The sequence below is a fragment of the Oryctolagus cuniculus genome, chromosome 1, assembly GCF_964237555.1.
Source record: "Oryctolagus cuniculus chromosome 1, mOryCun1.1, whole genome shotgun sequence".
NCBI classification, from domain to species: domain Eukaryota; kingdom Metazoa; phylum Chordata; class Mammalia; order Lagomorpha; family Leporidae; genus Oryctolagus; species Oryctolagus cuniculus.
The window spans coordinates 16,837,125-16,862,055 of record NC_091432.1 but is presented as its reverse complement, the minus strand read 5'-3'; the positions used below and the strand labels follow the sequence as shown (position 1 = coordinate 16,862,055).

Sequence of the window (24,931 nt, the reverse complement as noted above, 5' to 3'; positions counted from 1 at the left end):
CAAATTCACAGGAAGTGCACACAAACATCAGGGGAAACCACACAGGCACCTGAAGTACCAGATGAAGGTGTCATAGTCTTTAAGGAATCTGCAGAGCAGAAACTGGACTCAGCAGCGAGTGTAACCGGTAGCAGGAGGCAGCCAAGAGCATCTAAGGAGAAGGCCCAACCCCTACAAGAGCAGGGTAGCTTCAAGGAACTATCACAAACACCAGGTCATGCTGGAGAGCTGGGAATTGATCTTGATACCCTTAAGGATATAGCAAAGTAAACACCTGATGGAGAAAAACCTCCTGAAATATTCAAAAGAGTTCTTAGGGCTCCTAAGACAAAACCCATAGAAGACGTAGTGGGTGGCAGAGAACCTGTAAAATTGCAAGGCAGAAGTAACCCTTCCCTGGCCCACATGAGGGAGTCCAGAGAAGATGAAAGCCTCACAGGAAACAAGAAGTTGTGCTCCGTGGCTAGCCCACAGGAACTTGTGGAGCAGAAGCCAGTCAACAAGAGGCAGAGAACTGTTCCCAGGAGAGATGCCAGTCACCAGAACCTATGACAGTGGTGAAACGTCTGAGAGCTTCTGCAAAAAAGGTCGAACCCGTGGAAAATCTGAACAGCGAAAACATGAAAGCTACAAGAAAAGGAACATGAAGAAGACTCGATCGCTGCACATAAGGGAATGTCCTTAACAATGCCAAAATAAAACGAATAAAACGAACAACAAAAGAAGGAATCTGACCTTTTCTCAACACATATTGAAGCATCCTCCTCACCTTTCAATTCTCATGTTAACTACTAGTATTTCTCCCAGTTTGGATAAATTCAATATTTGTACAAGCAATTGTCACTGGAAGATGGAAAGAGTGAGTCCATAGGCAAAATTAGGAATTCAATGAGTTGGAAGGAGAATGATTCTTAGGATAAATGAATGAAGTTTCAGAATTGGAATTTCACACATTATAGTGTAAAATTGGGTGCATTTGTTTGAAAAGGACACCAGGAATAATTTTGATTAAGGGACTCTCAGGGTTCTTTCTTTTTCCTTTTTTTAAAGATTTATTTATTTATTTTGAATGTCAGAGTTATACACAGAAAGAGAAGGAGAGTCAGAGAGAGAGAGAGGTCTTCCATCAGCTGGTTCACTCCCCAGTTGGCTGCAATGGCTGGAGCTGAACTGATCTGAAGACAGGAATCAGGTGCTTCTTCTGGGTCTCCAACATGGGTGCAGGAATCCAAGGACTTGGGCCCTCTTCCACTGCATTCCCAGACCATAGCAGAGAGCTGGATCAGAAGTGGAACAGCAGGAACTCGAAACAATGCCCATATGGGATGCCAGCACTGCAGATGGCAGCTTTCCCACTACGCCACAGAGCTGGCCCCAGGGTTCTTTCTTACATCAGTCCATAGATGAAATGATTCCTATAGCTATAGGTTTTTCTTTTGAGACCTCATCCTCTCAAGAATAATCAGGTTTACAGCTTATATTTCCTATTGAACTCATTGCTCTCAGCTTACTCTTTATAGGCAGGCTGTTCTTGAAACTCTGGTTTTAAGAAATTGAAAGAATTGAAAGCTGAGGCATCTAAAAGACTGACTTTGTGATCTAGCTCCTAAAGCATCCCATACGGGCTCCACTTTGTCCTTGATTCTTCACTTTCCAGTCAAACTCCCTGCTAATGGCCTAGGAGACCAGAGGAAGATGGCCCAAGTCACTGGGCTCTTGCACCTATGTGGGAGACCTGGACTAAGTGCCTAGATCCTGGCTTAAACCTCGTCCAGTCCTGGCCATTGAGGCTATCTGAGGAGTGAACCAGTGGATGGAAGAGCTCTCTCTCTCTTTCTCTTTCTGTTTCTCTCTCTCTTTTTGTGTTACTCTAATTTTCATATAAATAAATAAATCTTTAGGCTGGCGGTATGGCTCAGTAGGCTAATAATCCTCGACCTACAGCGTTGGTACTCCGAGTTCTAGTCCTGGTTGGGGCACGGGTTCTGTCACGGTTGCTCCTCTTCCAGTCCAGCTCTCTGCTGTGGCCCAGGAAGGTAGCGGAGGATGGCCTAAGAGCTTGGGCCCTTCACCCGCGCGGGAGACCAGGAGGCAGCACCTGGCTCCTGGCTTTGGATCAGTGCAGTGCGCATGCTGTAGTGGACATTTTGGGGGTGAACCAATGGAAGGAAGACCTTTTTCTGTGTATCTCTCTCTCTCTCACTAATTCTGCCTGTCAAAAAAAAATCTTCAAAGAAAACAAAAAAGACATCTAATAGACGGTGTTGTGGCTTAGTGCTTAAAGCCGATGCCTGCTTTGCTGGTCCAAGTTGAGCTGCTCTGCTTCTGATCCAGGTCCCTGCTAATGCATCTGAGAAAGCAGTTGAAGATGGCCCAGTCATTCATGTGGGAGATACAGATGCAGTTCATTGCTCTTGGCATCAGTCTGGCCCGGCCTTCGCCATGGTTGCCATTTGGGGGTGAACCAACAGATGGATGATTTTCTCTCCCCCAACCTGTCTATTTCTCTCTCTCTCCTATGGAGATAACCATATGGTTTTTCTTGTGCAGTCTGTTAAAGTGGTGTATCACATTGATTGTTTTGCGAACACTGAGCCATCCCTGCATACCAGGGATAAATCCCACTTGGTCAGTTTGGGAACTGAACCAGAGAATGGAGGGGCTCACTTTCTCTTTGTCGTTCTCCCTCCTCTCTCTCTCCCTGTGACTCTGACATGTAAATAGATAAATGTTTAAAAAAATGAAAAAGTCTTACAGTAGTTTGTTGGCTATTGGTCTATTTAACTGTTACCCTTTCTTGTTACTAAAATATTATGATCTGCTTTGCATTGCCACAGCCCTACAGATAAAGGCACCTCAATGCACATTGGATTTACTGTCATTATTACAACTGCATCCACCTTTTCTCTAACATTTATAACTTTCTGCTGCCTGCTATCTAGAATCTCATCATTCCTGTTGATTCCAGAGAGCAAAAATATATGTAAGTATCATCATTTACTGCTTTCACAAATCTTTTCACAACAAGTTTATGTCCCCCTTTCTGCAGGCTTTTACTGTATTAGAGAAGGCAGTATCTTTTGTGCCTTCAACAAAAACATAGTTCATGGGTTCTGGTCTTAAACATCAATGTTCTCATCACTTTGAGTTTCCTTTCCTGATACTATGTCAAGGTACCTGGGGATCTTATTTTCATTTGTTGAGTCTACTGTGATAGGCAGAATATTGATTCCAAATAAGTAACTGCTATCATCCCTGGAAGCCGCTGATACAATATTTTAAACGACAAAGAATTAAGTTATAAGTAAAAGTAGGTCCTTTAATCAGATGACATTTTTAAAGATTTATTAGTTTATTTGAAAGGCATAGTTATAGAGAGGCAGTGGCAGAGAGATAGATAGAGAGAGAGAGAGAGAGAGAGAGAGAGGTCTTCCATCTGCTGGTTCACTCCCCAACTGGCCACAACAGCCAGAGCTGTGCCATTCCGAAGCCAGGATCCAGGAGATTCTTCTGAGTCTCCCATGTAGGTACAGGTGCGCAAGGACTTGGGCCATCTTCTACTGCTTTCCCAGGCCATATCAGAGAACTGCATCAGAAGAAGAACAGCTGGGACTCAAACCAGTGTCCCTGTGGGATGCGGGCACTGCAGGCAGCAGCTTCACCCACTATGCCACAGTGTTGGCCCCTGATTTACTTTCTAGATCTTCCATAACATAGTACATTTGGTTTAGTGACTTAAACAGTTTGAATTAATTACCTCATTGTTCTGAAGCTTGAAAGGTTGAGATGAAGATATTAGCAGTTTGGCTTCTCCTGAGAGCTATGAGGAAAACATGTTCCATGCCTGAACGCTTGCTCTTGACAATTGACTGACAAATCATTGGCAGGATTTGCTTTGGTTAGGTTTATCACTGGGATTCTGCCTTCATTTTCATATGATATTCTCTTCGTGTGTGTGTGTATGTGTATGTGTGTCTCTAAGTCTAAATTATCCTTTTATTTTTTTACTTTATTTTTAAGATTTATTTATTTATTTGAAAGGCAGAATTATAGAGAGGCGGTAACAGGGAAAGAGAGAGACAGCTTCCATCTGGTGGGTCTCTCCCCGGATGGCCACAAAGGTTAGAGCAGCAATGATCTGAAGCTAGGAGCCCAGGGCTTCTTCCGGGTCTCCTATGTGGGTGCAGGGGCCCAAGGAACTGGGCCATCTTCCACTGCACTCCCAGGTCATAGCAGAGAGCTGGATTGCAGTGGAGAAGCCAGAACCAAACCAGCACCTATATGGAATCAGAACAGTGAAGGCACTACACCACAGCGCTGGCCACCTAAATTACCCTTTTAAAAAGACATTCATAGTATTAGATTACAGTCCACCATGTCTAGGTCTTTCATTGAAACTGGTTGACTGTAGGAAAACCCTATCTTGGCAGGTCAAATTCCAAGATACTGGGGATCAAGATTCTAACCATTTTCTTTACTTCACCTCTTAAAAATATCAAATCTCAATTTCAGAGTGAATGTCTCTTATCAAAAAATATTTAGTCCCTAGTTTCATGTTGCACTATGCTGTGTTAACACCTTCAGGATCCACTCCCACGGTGCACTATTCTCATGGTTTAGATCTATATGTAATTGCTAAGCCCCATAGTTTCCTCACGTATGTCATTTCCCCAACAACAAGATGGTCCTTTCCTGCTTAGGTTTGCTTGAGACTTGTCCCCCACTATCTGTTTGGATTCAATAAAGGGCACAAAATCTTGAAAGGAGAAGAAATACTGTATTGCATGTTCTTCCAAGAGCCTTGTATCAAGACAAGGGAAGGTGATTGCCATGTTTCCCTATCAGAACACAGGCTTCACCCAGATAAAAACCTGGTGGGGCTACACAGCCAGTCTTCTTTGCATCTTTATTATAAATTTCTGAACCTGGCTTTGAGCACAATGTATGTCTGCAGGATATCTGAGGACAGTACTAACAAGATTCTTAAGACATTTTGGCAAAGTTTGTCTAGGAAAGGAAAAACATTCAATATACACCGTTTTTCACAATCCCCTTTTTTTTTTTTTTTTTTTTTTTTTTTGACAGGCAGAGTGGATAGTGAGAGAGAGAGACAGAGACAGGGAGAAAGGTCTTCCTTTGCCGTTGGTTCACCCTCCAATGGCCGCCACGGCCGGCGCACTGCAGCCGGTGCACTGCGCTGATCCGTTGCCAGGAGCCAAGTGCTTCTCCTGGTCTCCCATGGGGTGCAGGGACCAAGCACTTGGGCCATCCTCCACTGCATTCCCTGGCCACAGCAGAGCTGGCCTGAAAGAGGGCCAACCAGGACAGAATCCGGTGCCCCGACAGGAACTAGAACCCGGTGTGCCGGTGCCACAAGGCAGAGGATTAGTCTAGTGAGCCACACTGCCAGCCTTCACAATCCCCTTGTTTTGAGACAAATGAAGACACCATGTGAAACCCTGTCTATTGGAATCAACTGCTTTGCATATGTTACAACAGCTGAACTAAACTGTAATTGCTATAAAGTCATAGTGTTCTTGATGGTAATTTTACCCTGAAATATAAAAAATATGAAAAATGTAAACATGAAGCAATAATTGTTCTTGAAATGCAAAATATTCACTCCTAAACAATAATAGATGATCATTTTCTCAAGGTTAGGTAACTAATTTACTGGTACAATAAAATTATTATGACTTCATTTTTAAAACATTTATTTTTTATTTCAGAAGGGGGAGAGTGAGAGAGAGAGAGAGAGAGAGAGAATGAGAAAGAAGGGGCTAGGTAGAGAGTCTTCCTATAGACTAGTTCACTCCTCAAATGTTTGGAATCCTAGGACTCAATCCAGGCTTCAACATAACTGGCAGAGCACTTGAATTTACACCATCGTCTGCTGCCATTCAAGATTTGTATTACCAGGAAACTGGAATTGTGAGCAGACCCAGGAATCAAACGTGGGCACTCCAATATGGGGTGTGGTCATCCTAAGTGGTGTCTTAATGCAATATGTAATATGAAATTGTATTCCCAAATGAAAATACTCAGGATTAATTGTCTATATGGAAAACATACACACAAGAGAACTAACTGAAGTAAGTTGGAATGTTAGCATTCATATGAGGAGACACTGTAGTGCAACAGAGAGTGACAAAAGGTGGTATCTATCACAAGTGTAGAATTATAATTTTCATTTTTTATTTAGTAAATATAAATTTCCAAAGTAAGTTTATGGATTACAATGTCATTCCCAGCCCCATAATTTCTCTCCCATTCATACCCCTCCCATCTCCTGCTCCCTCTCCCATTCCATTCACATCAAGATTCATTTGCAATTCTCTTTATATACAGAAGATCAATTCAGTATATATTAAGTAAAGATTTCATCAGTTTGCACCCACACAGAAACACAAAGTGTAAAATACTGTTTCAGTACTAGTTATAGTATTACTTCACATTGGACAACACATTAAGGACAGATCCCACATGAGAAGTAAGTACACAGTGACTACTGTTGTTGACTTAACAATTTCACACTCTTGTTTATATCGTCAGTAATCTCCCTAGGCTCTAGTCATGAGTTGCCAAGGCTATGGAAGCCTTTTGAGTTTGCCGACTTCGATCTTATTCCTACAGGGTCATAGTCAAAGTGGAAGTTCTCTCCTCCCTTCAGAGAAAGGTACCTCCTTCTTTGATGACCCTGTTCTTTCTCTGGGATCTCACTTGCAGAGATCTTTTATTTAGGTATTTTTTTTTCCAGAGTGTCTTGGTTTTCCATGCCTAAAATACTCTCATGGGCTCTTCAGCCATATCTGAATGCCCTAAGGGCTGATTCTGAGGCCAGAGTGCTATTTAGGACATCTGCCATTCTTTGGGTCTGCTGTGTATCCTACTTCCCATGATGGATCATTCTCTCCCTTTTTTATTCTATCAGTTAGTATTAGCTGACACTAGACTTGTTTGTGTGATCCCTTTGACTCTTAGACCTATCAGTGTGATCAATTGTGAACTGAAATTAATCACTTGGACTAGTGAGATGGCATTGGTCCATGCCACCTTGATGGGATTGAATTGGAATCCCCTGGTATGTTTCTAACTCCACCATTTGGGGAAAGTCTGATTGACATTGTCCCAAACTGTACATCTCCTCCCTCTCTTATTCCCAGTCTTATATTTAACAGGGATCACTTTTCAGTTAAAATTTTAACACCCAAGAATAATTGTGTGTTCATTACAGAGTTCAACCAATAGTACTAGAACAAAAAAAATTCTAAAATGGATAAAGTATTACATTGTACATCAACAGTCAGGACAAGAGCTGATCAAGTCACTGTTTCTCATATGTGTCCATTTCACTTCAACAGGTTTCCCCTTTGGTGCTCAGTTAGTTGTCACCAATCAGGGAGAACATATGATATTTGTCCATTTGGGACTGGCTTAATTCACTCAGCATGATGCTTTCCAGATTCCTCCATCTTCTTGGAAATGATCGGATTTCATTGTTTTGACTGTTGTATAGTATTATATAGAGTACATGTCCCATAATTTCTTTATCCAGTCTACTGTTGATGGGCATTTGGGTTGGTTCCAGGTCTTAGCTATCGTGAATTGAGCTGCAATAAACATTAATGTGCAGACAGCTGTTTTTGTTTGCCAATTTAATTTCCTTTGGGTCAATTCCAAGGAGTGGGATGGCTGGGTTGTATGGTAGGGTTATATTCATGTTTCTAAGGGATCTCCAGACTGTCTTCCATAGTGTCTTAACCAGTTTGCATTCCCCCCAACAGTGGGTTACTGTCTCTTTTTCCCCACATCCACTCCAGCATCTATTGTTGGTAGATATCTGAATGTGAGCCATTTTCACCGGGGTGAGGTGAAACCTCATTGTGGTTTTGATTTGCATTTCCCTGATTGCTAGTGACCTTGAACATTTTTTCATGTCTCTGTTAGCCACTTGGGTTTCCTCTTTTGAAAAATGTCTATTGAGGTCCTTAGTCCATCTCTTAAGTGGGCTGTTTGTTTTAATGTTGTGGAGTTTCTTAATTTCTTTGTAGATTCTGGTTATCAACCCTTTATCTGTTGCATAGTTTGCAAATATATTTTCCCATTCTGTCAGTTGTGTCTTCACTTTCCTGACTGTTTCTTTTGCAGTACAGAAACTTCTCAATTTGATGCAATCCCAAATGTTAATTTTGGCTTTGACTGCCTGTGCTTCTGGGGTGTTTTCCAAGAAGTCTTTGCCAGTACCTATATCTTGCAGGGTTTCTCCAATGTTCTTTAATAATTTGATGGTGTCGGGTCATAGATTTAAGTCTTTAATCCATGTTGAGTGATTTTTTGTGTAAGGTGAAAGGTAGGGGTCTTGCTTCATGATTCTGCACGTGGAAATCCAATTTTTTCAGCACCATTTATTGAATAGAATGTCCTTACTCCAGGGATTGGTTTTGGATCCTTGATCAAATATAAATTGGCTGTAGATGTTTGGATTGATTGGTGTTTCAATTCTGTTCCATTGTTCTATCCATCTGTTTCTGTACCAATACCATGCTGTTTGGATAACAACTGCCCTGTAGTATATCCTGAAATCTGATATTGTGATGCCTCCAGCTTTGTTGTTGTTGTACAAGATTGCTTTAGCTATTCGAGGTCTCCTGTGTCTCCACATGAATTTCAAAATCTTTTTTTCCAGATCTGAGAAGAATGTCTTTGGAATTTTGATGTGTGTTGCATTGAATCTAAAACTTGCTTCTGGGAGAATGGACATTTTGATGATATTGATTCTTCCAATCCATGAGCATGGAAGATTTTTCCATTTTTTGTTATCCTCTTCTATTTTTTTCTTTAAGGTTTTGTAATTTTCATCGTAGAGATCTTTAACTTCCTTGGTTAAGTTTATTCCAAGGTATTTGATTGTTTTTGTAGCTATTGTGAATGGGATTGATCTTTGAAGTTCTTCCTCTGCCGTGGAATTGCCTGTGTATACAAAGGCTGTTGATTTTTGTGCATTGATTTTATATCCTGCTAGTTTGTCAAACTCTTCTATGGGTTCCAATAGTCTCTTAGTAGAGTTCTTTGGGTCCCCTAAATAAAGAATCATGTCATCTGCAAAGAGGGATACTTTGAGTTCTTCCTTCCCAATTTGTATCCCTTTAATTTCTTTTTCTTGCCTAGTAGCTCTGGCTAGAACTTCCAGAACTATATTGAATAGCAGTGGTGAGAGTGGGCATACCTGTCTGGTACCAGATCTCAGTGGAAATGCTTCCAACTTTTCCCCATTCAATAGGATGTTGGCCATGAGTTTTTCATAAATTGCTTTGATTGTATTGAGGAATGTTCCTTCTATACTCAGTTTGCTTAGAGTTTTCTTCATGAAAGGGTGTTGTATTTTATCAAATGCTTTCTCTGCGTCTGTTAAGATAATCATATATATTTTTTTTTTCTTCTGCAGTCTGTTAATGTGGTGTATCACATTGATTGATTTGTGAACATTGAACCATCCCTGCATACCAGGGATAAATCCCACTTGGTCTGGATGGATGATCTTTCTGACGTGTTGTTGCATTCTATTGGCCAGAATTTTATTGAGGATTTTTGCATCTATGTTCATCAGGGATATTGGTCTGTAATTCTCTTTCAATGCTGCTTCTTTTTCTGGCTTAGGAATTAAGGTGATGCTGGCTTCATAAAAAGAATTTGGGAGAATTCCCTCTTTTTTGATTGTTCTGAAAAGTTTGAGAAGAATTGGAGTTAGTTCTTTAAATTTCTGGTAGAATTCAGCAGTGAATCCATCTGGTCCTGGGCCTTTCTTTGTTCTTTTTTCTTTATTCTTTGTTTTGTTTTCTTTATTACTGTTTCAATTTCTGTCTCAGTTATGGGTCTGTTTAGGTTTTGTATGCCTTCCTGGGTCAATTTAGGTAGGTTGCATGTGTCCAGGAATCTATCCATTTCTGATAGAGTTTCCTGTTTGCTGGTATACAAGTAGTTGTAGTAATTTCTGAGAATTCTTTTTATTTCTGTGGTATCTGTTGTTACGTTTTTTTTTTTCATTTCTGATTTCATTGATTTTTCTCTTTTTCTTCTTTTAGTTAGTTGGGCCAATGGGGTGTCAATTTTGTTTATTTTTTCACAAAACCCAGCTCCTCATTTGGCTGATTTTTGTAATTTTTTTTTTTTGGATTCAATGCTGTTGATATCTTCTCTGATTTTAATTATTTCTCTTCTCCTACTAGATTTGGGTCTGGTTTGCTGCAGATTTTCTAGATTCTTGAGATGAATTGAAAGTTCATTTATTTGGTGAATTTCCAATTTCTTGATGTAGGCACCTATTGCTATAAACTTTCCTCTTAACACTGCTTTTGCTGTATCCCATAAGTTTTGGTATGTTGTGCTGTTATCCTCATTTACTTCCAGGAAATTTTTGATTTTTCTTTTGATTTCTTCTATGATCCATTGTTCATTCAGAAGCATGTTGTTCAGTCTCCATGTGTTTGCATATGTTCTAGGGATTCCTGAGTTGCTAATTTCCAACTTCATTCCTTTATGATCTGAGAAGTTGCATTGTATTATTATGATTCTTTTGAATTGGCTGAGACTTGCTTTATGGCCTAGTATGTGGTCAATCCTAGGGAAGGTTCCATGCACTGCTGAGAAGAATGTAAATGCTTGATGTGTAGGATGAACAGTTCTGTAGATATCTGTTAGATCCATTTGTGCAATAGTGTTGTTTAAATCTACTGTCTCCTTGTTGATCTTCTTCCTGTTGATCTGTCTATTTCTGAGAGTGGAGTATTGAAGTCCCCCAGTACTATTGTATTGGAGTCTAAGTCTCCCTTTAAGTCCATTAACAAATCTTTTAAATAAACTGGTGCCCTGTAATCAGGTGCATATACATTGATAATCATTATATCTTCCTGTTGAATTGATCCCTTAATCATTATATAGTGCCCCTTTTTGTCTCTCAGTTTTCGTGTTAAAGTTTATGTTGTCTGATATTAAGATGGCTACGCCCACTCTTTTTTCATTTCTGTTGGCATGGTATATCTTTTTCCAGCCTTTCACTTTCAGTCTGCATGCATCTTTGTTGGAAAGATGTGTTTCTTGGAAGCAGCAAATAGATGGGTTTTGTTCCTTAACCCAATCATCCAATCTGTGTCTTTTAACTGGGCAGTTCAGGCTATTAATGTTCAATGTGACTATTGAGAAGTAGTAACTTTGCCCTGCCATTTGCCAAAGATATTTTCTAATATATGCTTTGAACTCCCTGTGATCTTTTGCTGTGAGGTTTCCTTCCTTTACCTTCTTTCATATTGATGACTGTGTTTCTATGTTTCTGTGTGTAACACATCTTTAAGCATCTTTTGCAGGGCTGGACGAGTGGCGACAACTTCTTTCAATTTGTTTGCTCTGAAAGGTCTTTATTTCACCTTCATTCAGAAATGAGAGCTTTTCAGGATATAATATTCTGGGCTGGCAGGTTTTCTCTCTTAGTCCTTGGGCTATGTCTTGCCATTCCCTCCTAGCTTGTAGGGTTTCTGATGAGAAGTCTTCTGTGAGTCTAATTAGAGATCCTCTGAGAGTAATCTGACATTTCTCTCTTGCACATTTTAGGATCTTTTCTTTACGTTTCACTGTGTTGAGTTTGATTCCAACGTGTCGTCGTGAGGATCTCTTTTGGTCATGTTTATTGGGGGTTCTATGAGCTTCCTGTACTAGGATGTCTCTGTCCTTCTCCAAACCCAGGAATTTCTCTGCAAGTATCTCACGAAAAAGGCCTTCTAATCCTTTCTCTCTCTCCATGCCTCCATGAACTCCTAGAACCCGAATGTTGGGTTGTTTTAATAGTATCCTGTAGATTCCCAACAATATTTTTTAGATTTCTAATTTCCTCTTCTTTTCTTTGGTTTGATTGTATACTTTCCTGTGCTCTGTCTTCTAAGTCCGATATTCTCTCTTCTGTTTCACTGACTCTATTTTTAAAGCTCTCTAATGTGTTTTTCATTTGATCAATTGAGTTCTTCATTTTGATTTCTCTTCACTATCACACTTTCCTGTTCTACTAGTTTCTGCGTTTCATTTTGATTCCTCCTTAAGATTTCATTTTCTCGAAGGATATTTTCTATCCTGTCCAGTAAGGAAATCTGTAGCTCAAGCATTTGTTTTTGAAAACTTCTAATTGTTTTTATCATAAATTTTTTGAAATCCGTATCTTTTTTTGCATGATATTTGTTTAGTATATTTAATTTTTTTTGCTTTCAAACTTCTATTTAATGAATATAAATTTCCAAAGTACAGCTTATGGATTACAATGGCTATCCCCATAACGTCCCTCCCACCCGCAACACTCCCCTTTCCCACTCCCTCTCCCCTTCCATTCACATCAAGATTCATTTTCAATTCTCTTTATATACGGAAGATCAGTTTAGCATACATTAAGTAAAGATTTCAACTGTTTGCTCCCACACAGAAACACAAAGTGAAAAATACTGTTTGAGTACTAGTTATAGCATTAAATCTCAATGTACAGCACACTAAGGACAAAGATCCTACATGAGGAGTAAGTGCACAGTGACTCCTGGTGTTGACTTAACAAATTGACACTCTTGTTTTTGGCCTCAGTAATCACCCTAGGCTCTTGATATGAGCTGCCAAGGTTATGGAAGCCCCCTGAGTTCACTGACTCTGATCATATTTAGACAAGGCCATGGTCAAAGTGGAAGTCCTCTCCTCCCTTCAGAGAAAGGTACCTCCTTCTTTGATGACCCATTTTTTGCACTGGGATCTTACTCTCAGAGATCTTTCATTTAGGTTTTTTTTTTTTTTTCCCCAGAGTGTCTTGGGTTTCCATGCCTGAAATACTCTCATGGGCTTTTCAGCCAGATCTGCATGCCTTAAGGCTGATTCTGAGGCTAGAGTGTTGTTTAGGACATCTGCCATTCTATGGGTCTGCTGTGTATCTCACTTCCCATGTTGGATCATTCTCTCCCTTTTTTTTCTATCAGCTAGTATTTGCAGACACTAGTTTTGTTTATGTGATCCCTTTGGTTCTTAGTCCTATCATTATGATCAATTGTGAACAGAAATTGATCACTGGGACTAGTGAGATGGCATTGGTACATGCCACCTTGATGGGATTGAATTGGAATCCCCTGGTATGTTTCTAACTCTACCATTTGGGGTAAGTCAGCTTGAGCATGTCCTGAATTGCACATCTCTTCCCTCTCTTATTCCCACTCTTACATTTAACAGCAATCACTTTTCAGTTAAGTTTCAGCACTTAAGAAGAATTGTGTATTGCTTGCAGTATTCAACCAAAGGTATTAAGTAGAACAAACAAACAAAATACTAAGAGGGATAACATATCAAGTTGCTCATCAACAGTCAGGGTGAGGGCTGATCAAGTCACCATTTCTCATAGTGTTTATTTCACTTTAACAGGTTTCCTTTTTGGTGCTCAGTTAGTTGTCACCTCTCAAGGAGAACAAGTGGTATTTGTCCCTTTGAGATTGGCTTATTACACTCAGCAAAATGTTGTCCAAATTCCTAACAGGGATCACTTTTCAGTTAAAATTTAAACACCTAAAAACAATTGTGTGTTAATTACAGAGTTCAACCAATGGTACTAGAACAAAAAAAATACTAAAATGGATAAAGTATTACATTGTTGATGTACAATGAAATCCATATCTTGCATTTCTTCCATCTCATCATCTTCAAAATCTTGGCTAGGGGTGTCTTGTTCAATTGGGGGTGTTGTAATGTCTTCCTTGTTCTTGTTTCCTTGGTTTCTTTGGTTTCTGCATTTGTTGCTTGGCATTGTGGAGATATTCTTTGGATTCTTCTTCCCTCGCTGTTGTGTTTTTTCTTGTTATACTATGACTGTATTAAGTGGACTGCCTGCTTTTGATGGAGCCTTAGAGGCTTGAGATGGGTGTGGCCTGAGAGCTCTGTTTGGTTCCTCAGGGTTAAGGGTGTGCCAAAGGTGACACTCCCAGGTTAGGCATGGTAAATCTCTTTTTCTTTCTTTCTTTCTTTCTTTCTTTCTTTCTTTCTTTCTTTCTTTCTTTCTTTCTTTCTTTCTTTCTTTCTTTTTTTTTTTTTTTCAAAAGGGAAGTAATTCAGCACAGCTGAGCAGAATTGAAGGTAGTTAGCAGGCAAATGATATACCCACAGGAGCCAGAGATTGGAAGCTCTTTGCCAAGGACCACACAGGGAATCTGTGGTACCCTCAGTGTGTGCTCAAATTCTCCTGCAGTCTCCCACTGGGTTGACAAGGTTATGGATTGTAACATATCCGGGGAGTATTCACATGAATTCCGTGAGTTCTCCCACCCACCATCTCTTTTTTCACAGTCTCAGTTCATTAGCACCACACATTTGCTAGGTTCTAACCTCCTGTTATTTCACACACACACACACACACACACCCCCCCCCCCCCCCGAGTAAGGTTTTTCTGCTAGGCTGAGGGCCGGTGCAAATCTCAGGTCACCCCAGTTATGATGTATGTCCAAAATGGTGCCTGCCCTTTGTCTTGTTCACCTTTGAGAGGTGAGTGGAGAGAGAGAAACTCGTGTCCGTATCAGTCACATTTTTTTTCTCTCTATTCTAGTTAGCCTGGTGAACTTTTTCCCATGAGGTCTCAAGCCTCGTTCTGCCTAGCTTCCTCTTTCCGCTTGCCCACTGGTGTCTCAGGCTATTGAGGTTCGGCTCACCTCGCGTTCCAGCGCTGGTGTGTTGATTCTGCCTCTGATGTCCCGAACCATGGGCTCTCACACTCTCCACGCAGTTCCACTGTGAATCACTAGTTCAGAAAGAGTTTCCTCTGCTGTTTCTTCCCCTACTCTTCCTTGAACCTGCAGTATCTCCACTTTTATTAAACTGTCTCTTCCAGGACTATCAGTGTGCTCCCTTTCTATTCCTCCATTTTGCCGCTCTCCTAGAATTATAATTGTCATCCAAAGATTTTGAATTGTTTATCAAGTTAATCTTTTATATACTGAAATAAACTTCCATAATATAGTCTAAAAATATTCTTCTGTTTTTGCACATCTTTTTTAATCTGTTAAATATCTTCACATTTCCTTTTATCAACTGGTTGCACTATTTATTTCTAGCCCGTACAAATAATCTAAGTAAATTTGAGCTATACATGTTTCAGTGCCATAGCCTTAGAGCGTAAACAATTTTTCTGTCATACTTATGATTTAAGAGAAAACTTAATGCTCTCTGCAAAAATATAAGGAATAATAATTAACAGAACAAGAAAAATGTATTTATTTATTTATTTTTATTTAATAAATGTGAATTTACAAAGTGCAGTTTTTGCATTGTTGTGGCTCCCCCTCAACCTCCCTCCCTCCCGCAGCCTCCCGTCTCCCACTTCTTCTCCCATCCCACCCCTCATCAGGTTTCATTTTCAATTATCTTTATATACAGGAGATCAACTTAGTATATACTAAGCAAAGATTTCAACAGACTGTGCTCACACAACCACACAAGGTATAGAGTATTGTTCGACTAGTAGTGCTATCTTTAACTCTCATAGTAAAACACATGAAAGACAGAGATCCTATGTGGGGAACATTTGCTCAGTGACTCCCGTTGTTGATTTAACAATTGACACCTTTATTTATGATGTTAGTATTCAGATGATTCTCTTGCCATGAGCTGTCGAGGCTATGGAAGCCCCTTGAGTTCTCCAACTCTGAACTTGTTTAGTCAAGGCCATATCACAGTGGAGGTTCCTTCCTCCCTTCAGAGAAAGGTGCTTCCCTCCTTGATGGCCCATTCCTTCCACTGGGGTAAAAGACAAATTTTTAAAAAGATTGATTTCTGCTTATACACCAAAGTCAGAGCCTTCTTAAGATCAAGTCTCCTTCAGAGGAGTGAATATTTTTTTCTGCATTCCCCTACTCTTCTATAAAGAAGCTAAGTAAATGCATGATAATTTCAACATATACTCCAAAGAATTAGAATGGGGATTACCCTAGTGTATATAGGATATATTCAGTATATAGTAGAATATATATATATATATTTACATACACACACATTAATACACAGGTATGTATGTATAGAATTACTTACGACTTAAGTTTTTAAGATTATTTGAATTTGGTGGTTTCAGCTGAACTAGGGAAAGCAATTATGTAGCTGATCAGAAGTGACATAACCATAATATTTAAAATACTAATAGAGAAAACCATTTCAAAGTGGGAAAACCAAACATGATGAAAATATAAAAGTGGATATATACATGGGTAACTATTTGCAAAGAAATCTAGAAGTCAGCATAAAGAAGAGCAGGGAAACAGCTGGCTGAAGTCATAAGTGATGCTAGGCAGGCAAGAGATCCAGATACATAGCAGTGAACAACACGGCAAGCAAGGAGCTGGCACATTTCTTTTCACCTCATGCCAGCTCTCTACACAAAACAAATCAAACAGCAACTGGTGTATGTGTTCTCATTGTATCATTACAAGAGGGAACTTATCCCCATGCCTCAATATAGGCTTATATTAAATCCACAATGACAGATCATATCCCCAATTGAATCCAAACAATGAATTAGAATTTGAAGCCTCCATTCATCGTGTGTCATCTGAGACCAACTTCTTGCTCCACAATCTCCTCATGGCATTTTTCACCTCTGCATTTCTCAGTGTATAAATCAGAGGGTTCAGCAAAGGTGTTCCAAATGTATAAAACACTGCTATCATTTTGTCTATAGGGAAAGTGGTATTAGGGCGTGTGTATATGAATATGCAAGGAACAAAGAACAGGATGACCACAATGATGTGAGAGATGCAGGTAGAGAGGGCTTTTCTCCTCCCTTCAGCGCTGTGGTTCCTCAGAGAACGCAGGATGATCACATAGGAGAACATCAGCAAGACAAAACTCACTGTGCAAATGGCCCCACTATTGGACACCAGGAGTAGGTTGATCACATAGGTGTCTGCACAGGCGAGCTTCAACAAGGGCTGCAAGTCACAGAAATAGTGATCAATCACATTAGGCCCACAGAAAGGTAAACTCAAGGCAAGGGAAATCTGTGCTAGAGAATGCACACAGGACCCCACCCAGGCTAAGGCCACCAAGATGGTACAGACCTGGGGGCTCATGATGGTCGTGTAGTACAAGGGCTTACAGATGGCCACATAGCGGTCAGCAGCCATGAGGACAAGGATGAAGATCTCCAGGCAGCCAAAAAAATGTAACATAAAGACTTGGATAATGCATTCACTGAAAGAAATAGTGGCTTTCTCCAAAAGTGCATCTGCAATGGTTCTAGGGGCGATGGAGGTAGAGAAGCAGGTATCAGAAAAGGATAAGTGAAAAAGGAAGAAGTACATTGGACTCCCAAGTGCTCGGCTGGTCCTGATGGTGACAAGAATCAGCAAGTTACCCAATATTGTTCCCAAATAGAAAAACAAAAATGTGACAAACACCATTTTCCTCCTATGAGGATCCTCTGTCAACCCCAGTAGAATGAACTCAGTCACATTACTATGCAGCTTCATGGCTTCATGAATGAGCAGAAGGGACAAGTGTGAAATGGTTTACCTGCAAAAAACAAAGGGATACAGTTGTGGTGTGCTAAGTGATGTTTTGAAGTGTTTTCCTCAAACTTTAGTATTCCTCATCAGAGATATTCTGTCTGAGATTTCTTGCTGAGTCCCAACAACGGTTCTTTCTCAATGTGAGTGACACATTCATAAGGTTATTTTGAGGACCAAACATGCTTATGAATGTAATGCTCTCCTATAGCTTTCTTTGAATGCAAGACCTTGTCAGTTTGGGGAAGGTTCTGAGTGATTTTGCTAATTCAATTTATGCAAAATCAAGTTGTATACCTATTTTAGTATTAGCTTCGTTGTTACCATATCCAGTAAGCATCAGAGTGCATGTTTTAGATGGCGCATCACTCATCTTTTAGTTTGAATTTATTTGCTTTTGGAGAGATGTGATATAAAGTCACTCATTACTGCTCTTCTAATGAGAATTTATACATAAAATGTATAAATGCCCATTAGGGCATGTTTATACAAACATATCTTATTTGTACCAGATAATGTTGTCTGCTTCTCTGCAGAATTTCTCCCAAATATTCCATCTTCAAAAAAGGAAAGGAAATACTTACAGCCTCTAGAAAATCTGCCCACTTAGTTGCTAATATTTTAACTATTCCCTTTCTAATTTTCCTCTGCTTTATTAAAAGGAAAGCATAGAACACTCAGAATCCATGAGGATCATTTAAATCTAATGAAAGATGGGTATTTTTGCACTTTTTGTATGGTTTCACTATTTAGGATTTTAGATTTTGTGACTGGATCAAGGATTTTACAAGTGCGTAGTTTGAATGCATGTCATTGGTTTTAATATAGTTGAATATATTATCGTTTTTATCATTCAGGTATCCAAAACCCTATCCAAAACAAAAACAAAACTGAGGGTGATTTTAAATAATTTAATGATTCAGATCTAAAACCTGGAGTGGAAATAATTATACTCTGCACAACAGCTATTGACTGTGAAAGACCCTGGAACTCTGACACACATAAAATTGTCTGAGGAATTTCTTTATAAAAAAAATGCTTGGTCCTAAAGGAATACAAGGAGAACTGAAATTTTTCAATCCTTTTCAAACTGATGTAGAGTTCTTAGATGTTTATGAGTGTTCTTCTATGTCCATTTTTTTTTTTTTTGGTACAGGTTCTCCTAGGAAGCCAACACAAAAGTGTGTTCTAAAGATTTTCAGACATAATGGAATATGTACTTATAGTGTATTTTCTATACCTACTTCACTTATTTCAACTCTTCCATTAAAGATTAGGGAAGTTTAAAATGCCTACAGTAGTTAAAACCGTAATATCATGTTTCCATTATAGTTAACAGAATGGTTGAAATAAAATTAATAAAGGAAAGGTGGAGAATGAAGGATTGTGCAATGCAGTGTTAGGTGGCTTCATTTCTACTTCTGTATTGCATTGCAGACACAACAGCAGGAAGAGTGGCTGCTCTTGTAGGATTCTTTTTCAAAAGGCCCATCCCTCTACATTCAGTTATGTTAGATTTCTCTCTCTGAAAGAAATCCACACCTTCTATTGTTTTGCAGAAGTCACCATATAATGGGAGCATTAACAGTCCCAAACCCTTTATCCCTCAGAAGCTTAAGTGAAAAAGGGACACAATCTACCCTCCTTGAGATCACTGCATGATTCCCGCTATCTAATCCAGAGATGTTGGGGCAAAAGGACTTGGCTCAGAATCAAGGGTGGTCATGAAGTTCAGTATTAGCTCCATACATTTTTAGTATTAACCATGCCAACTCTCATGTCAATATTTAATTATTTTATTTTTGAAAGAAAGCATGAATGCTGTAGAGGGGCCAATGTTGATAAATTGAAAATTTAAATAAGATTTTACAGGGATAAATAATGAGTAAAATAAAATTTTTACCCAAAATATTACTAGCTACACCCCTGTCCAAGTTGTCACCCTAATTATACAGTTTTAGCCAACTCAATGCCATGTTTGTCCTGAATTTTGTATGAAAATATGATTCCTCTCTTCTCACTGAATATCTGGTGTATGTTGAATGCAAATCACATTATTAATTCTCTTTAGAAACCTGCAAGGGGCAACAATGTCTACCTTGTGACACATAATGCATTGAAATGTTTAATCAAGCCTGAACTCTTCTAAGTTTTGTTGCCTGTAATTCTGGGTGAGCGCTCATCCTGCAAGCTCCCTTCTATATGGAAAGCGTTTGTGAATCTCTCTAAGGTCTACTACCTCTACAGAAACTGTGGTAAACCACATGGCATGTAGTGCATCCTTCTCTACTCACATGGCAATAAGTGCTCATCACAGACCTGATGGGCATTCATATTTAAGATGAGAGGTTGTTTTATTCCAAAGATTATATTCCATTCTGTTAGAATCACAGTAAACATTCAAAATCATTGTTACTCATTTTCATGTTCATTTCTCAGGGAATGAGGAAACAATCACAAAACATATGGAAATATTCATATTAAATTTATATTGGGTTATGCGCTAATGATAAATCTCTGAGCTGAAAAGTGGGAAATAATCTGCACTTACCTATTAGAAGACATTCAATTGGTGTCAAATCTGTCTGTTCCCTTTTGAATGCAGCCTTCTTATAAATACTTAAAAAAAAAAAAAAACTCTTTCTGTATTCCAGAGGGATTTCTTTAGACATAATGAGACAAGATGTTAGTACTCTAGGCATTTTTATTCGCTAAGGTATTTCTTCTTTTCTTGCTCAAAAGCATCTCAGGTTTTGTAATTTATTTAACTTTTGATTTACCTATTTAGCCTGGAAGGATCACAACTTAATCATCCTCATGCTAATAAGATTTTGTGTGCTGGGTGCCTCAAGCAGGAGAGCATCAAATCAAAGGAAGAACAATGAAAATGGAGAGTGGGGGAGTGATGCAGAACACAATAGTGTGAGGTAACAGTTGTTGATGATGGAAGTGAGGCTCTAAGACAGAGGTTTCATTGCACACAAGACCCTAGTCACCCCTCTCTGGTTAGGAAACACATTTTCCAGCTCCTCTAATAGACTTATATTTCTTTTCTAAGATAACCCCAGGAAGGCAGTGTGTTGTTCTGCCAGAGGGTCTGTTCTGTGTGCCATAAATGTCTGTTCCCAATGAGCATCAACTTTATAGCACGATTCTGAGAAGGAATGTTTACAATGAACGCTACCACGGCTGGTACCTTGGCTCACTAGGCTAATCCTCCGACTGTGGCGCTGACACCCAGGGTTCTAGTCCCACTTGGGGGTCCGGGTTCTGTCTCTTCCAGTCTAGCTCTCTGCTGTGCCCCAGGAGTGCAGTGGACGATGGCCCAGTTCCTTGAGCCCTGCACCTTCATGGGAGACCAGGAAGAACTACCTGGCTCCTGCTTCGCATTGGCACAGTGCGTTCTCCATAGCAGGCACCTGGGGGTGAAGCAATGGAAAAATGAAGAACTTTGTCTCTCTCTCTCTTACTATCTGAACTCTGCGTGTCAAAATAACAATGAATGCTACCTCTCAGATTATAAAAATTTAATATTTTGGTCCATTCTCCCAAATGCAATTATAGATTCAATGTGATACCAATCAAAATGCCAAAGACATTCTTCTCAGATCAGGAAAAAAATGATACTGAAATTCATATGGAGGCACAGGAGACCTCGAATAGCTAAAGCAATCTTATATATCAAAAGCAATGCTGGAAGCATCACAATACCAGATTTCTGAGCATAGTACAGGTGGTTAAAATCAAAACTGCATGCACTGGTTCAGAAACAGATGGATAGACCAACAGTGCAGAATAGAAACACCAGAAAGCAATCCAAACTTCTACAGCCAACTTATTTTGATTAAGGATCTAAAACCAATACCTGAGGCAAGGACAGTCTATTCAATAAACGGCCCTGGGAAAACTGGACTTCCATCTGCAGAAGCATGAAGCAAGACCCAAACCTTATACTTTACACAAAAACCACTCAACAAGATTAAAGATCTAAATCTATGACCTGACACCGTCAAATAATTAGAGAACATCAGAGAAACTCTGCAATATATAGGCCCAGGCAAAGACTTCTTGGAAAAGACCCCAGAGGCACAGGCAGTCATAGCCAAATTGGGATTTTTTTTTTATTTTTTTATTTTTTGACAGGCAGCGTGGACAGTGAGAGAGAGAGACAGAGAGAAAGGTCTTCCTTTGCCCTTGGTTCACCCTCCAATGACCGCCGCGGCTGGCGCGCTGCCGCCAGCGCACCGCGCTGATCCGATGGCAGGAGCCAGGAGCCAGGTGCTTTTCCTGGTCTCCCATGGGGTGCAGGGCCCAAGCACCTGGGCCATCCTCCACTGCACTCCCTGGCCACAGCAGAGAGCTGGCCTGGAAGAGGGGCAACCGGGACAGAATCCGGCGCCCCGACCGGGACTAGAACCTGGTGTGCCAGCGCCGCTAGGCGGAGGATTAGCCTAGTGAGCCGCGGCGCCGGCCGCCAAATTGAGATTACAATTGGGATTACATGAAATTGAGAAGTTTCTGTACTGCAAAAGAAACAGTCAAGAGAGTGAAGAGACAACCGACAGAATGGGAAAAAATATTTGCAAACTATGCTACAGATAAAGGATTAATAACCAGGATCTACAAAGAGATCAAGAAACTCCACAACAGCAAAACAAACAACCCACTTAAGAGATGGGCCAAGGACCTCAATAGACATTTTTCAAAAGAGGAAATCCAAATGGCCAACAGAAACATGACAAAAGTGTTCAGGATCACTAGCAATCAAGGAAATGCAAATCAAAACCACAATACGATTCACCTCACCCAGGTGAGAATGGCTCACATACAGAAATCTACCAACAACAGATGCTGGCGAGGATGTGGGGATATAAGGGTTACTAACCCACTGTTGGTGGGAATGCAAACTGGTTAAGCCACTATGGAAGTCAGTCTGGAGATTCCTCAGAAACCTGAATATAACCCTACCATACAACCCCGCCATCCTCTCCTTGGAATTGACCCAATGAAATTAAATTGGCAAACAAAAAAGCGGTCTGCACCTTAATGTTTATTGCAGCTCAGTAAACAATAGCTAAGACCTGGAACAAACCCAAATGCCCATCAACAGTAGACTGGATAAAGAAAGTATGGGATATGTACTCTATAGAATACTATACAGCAGTCAAAAATGAAATCCAGTCTTTGCAACAAAATAGAGGAATCTGGAAAGCATCATGATGAGTGAATTAAGCCAGTCCCAAAGGTGCAAAAAGCATATGTTCTCCCTGATCAGTGACAACTAAATGTGCACTTAAAAGGAAACCTGTTGAAGTGAAAAACACTATGAGAAATAATGTCTTGATCAGCCCTTATCCTGACTGTCGAGATACACCTTTTTACTTTATTCCTTTTAGTAATTTTTTGTTCTACTTAATACCATTGGTAAAACTCTTTAATTAATACACAGTTATTCTGAGCTGTTTAAATTTAACTGAAAAGTGATCCCTGTTAAATATAAGAGTGGGAGTAAGAGAGGGAGGGGATGTACAGTTCAGCACATGCTCACACAATTCCCCCTAATGATAGAGTTAGAAACATGCCAGGGGATTCCAATTCAATACCATCGAGGAGGCATGGACCAATGCCATCTCACTAGTCAAAGTGATCAGTTTCAGTTCATAATTGATCATAAAAATAAGATTAAGTGTCAAAGGGATCATATAAACAAGAGTAGTGTCTGCTAATACCAATTGATAGAATTAGAAAGGAGAGAACAATCCAACATGTGAAGCAGGGTATACAGTAGATCCATAGAATGGCAGATGTCCTGAACAGCATGCTGGCCTCAGAATCAGCGCCTAAGGCATTTGGATCTGGCTAAACAGCCCATGAGAGTATTTCAGGCATGGAAAGCAAAGACACGCTGGCAAAACCAAAACAAAACAGAACAAAACAACAACAACAACAAAACATATGAACGTTCTCTGCGAGTTAAGATGCCAGCAGAAAGAACGAGCCATCAAAGAAGGAGGTACATTTCTCTGCTTGTAGGAGAGAACTTCCACTATGATTATGGCCTTGTCTATGTAAGATCAGAGTTGGGCGAACTCAAGAGGGTTCCATAGCCTGGGCAGCTCATGACTAGAGCCTAGAGATATTATTGACGTCATAAATACGAGTGTCAGTTGTTAAATCCTGTGACAACAGGAGTCACTGTGCACTTACTCCTCATGTATGATCTCTGTCCTTAATGTGTTGTACTATGTGAATTAGCAGCATAACTAGTACTCAAACAGTAATTTCTACTTTGTGTTTCTGTGTGGGTGCAAACTGTTGAAATCTGTACTTTGTATATACGAAATTGATCTTCTGTATATAAAGAGAATTTGAAATGAATACTGATGAAGAATGGGATAGGAGAGGAAGTGGGAGATGGGAAGGTCGCAGGTGGGAGGGTGGTTATGGGGGAAAAGCTGCTATACTCCAAAAGTTGTAATTTGAAATTTATATTTATTAAATAAAATTTAAAAAGGAAACAAAAAATTTACCATTTATTTTATTGACTCATGTTACCAGAATGAGACGCTTACCAATGGTTTCATTTTTATTGAAGTAATTTTACTGCCCCAAATATTTCCTGAATATTCTTCATATACTAGGCTCTTTTTCACTTGATGTGCATACTGTCTTCTGTTTCATCACATGAGGGAGATATTTCAAATGACAATTCACATGAGAGAAAAATTAATTTCATAGAAGGTAATCTGCTGGAGACCAGCTCCAGCCAGTCCAGGGGACCCAGGGTTTGAAGGTGTCGGCACTCGAAGCAATGAGAGACAAACTCACAGCAAGGCTGATGGCATGGCTCTGGCTTTCGAGCACAGATCTTATTTTTATACCATGTCACATAATGATTCTTTCTTCTTACAATGAAAAGTCTGTTGTCCATTTTTTAAAAATTACAATTTCTTTGATTTTAAAGGGCGTATTTAGAACACGGGTTACAATCACAGATGGGTGCGAGATAACGGGCTGCCCACACAAGCCAAGTCCTGGAGTGCTGCTGAACTATGCAGAAATTGGCTACACCAGCTAGAACAGTAAATTTCTAATGTAATCGTTACTTGAAGCCCCACGTTCAAAGCAGGCCCTTTTTAAATGTATCCCATCTTTGAAGTACTTTCTACAGCTCTAATTTCTTTATTGTACTTATTTAAATGTTCACTAGATCTATTCCACAGTTTTGACATCCTATCCATTGTAGTATTTGTAGCATATATAGAATTAAACTTTTTTTTGAGTTTTTTTTTAAATTTTTTTTAAACTTTTATTTAATGAATATAAATTTCCAAAGTACAGCTTATGGATTACAATAACTTCCCCCCAATAACTACCCTCC

General features: G+C 39.7%; 2 protein-coding genes across 4 annotated transcripts in view; both read right to left on the bottom strand.

Moving 5' to 3' along the window:
- LOC100338040 (olfactory receptor 4C16) overlaps positions 1 to 20,211 on the bottom strand; it is a 41,610-nt gene extending 21,399 nt beyond the window's left edge. For all 3 annotated transcript variants that reach the window (XR_011384545.1, XM_070064390.1, XM_070064392.1), the window contains exon 1: positions 20,102 to 20,211. The gene's annotated coding sequence lies outside the window, so the exon portion shown is untranslated. The remainder of the gene's footprint in view (positions 1 to 20,101) is intronic.
- On the bottom strand, positions 16,582 to 17,514 carry LOC100357628 (olfactory receptor 4C11-like). The gene has a single exon (XM_008272734.3). It carries the CDS (start codon positions 17,512 to 17,514, stop codon positions 16,582 to 16,584), a length of 933 nt encoding a protein of 310 aa, XP_008270956.2.
- Positions 20,212 to 24,931: the final 4,720 nt, after the last annotated feature.

Coding starts and splice junctions, on each gene's coding strand:
- LOC100357628 (XM_008272734.3), bottom strand. CDS start 17,514: ATGAAGCTGCATAGTAATGTGACTGAGTTCATTCTACTGGGGTTGACA.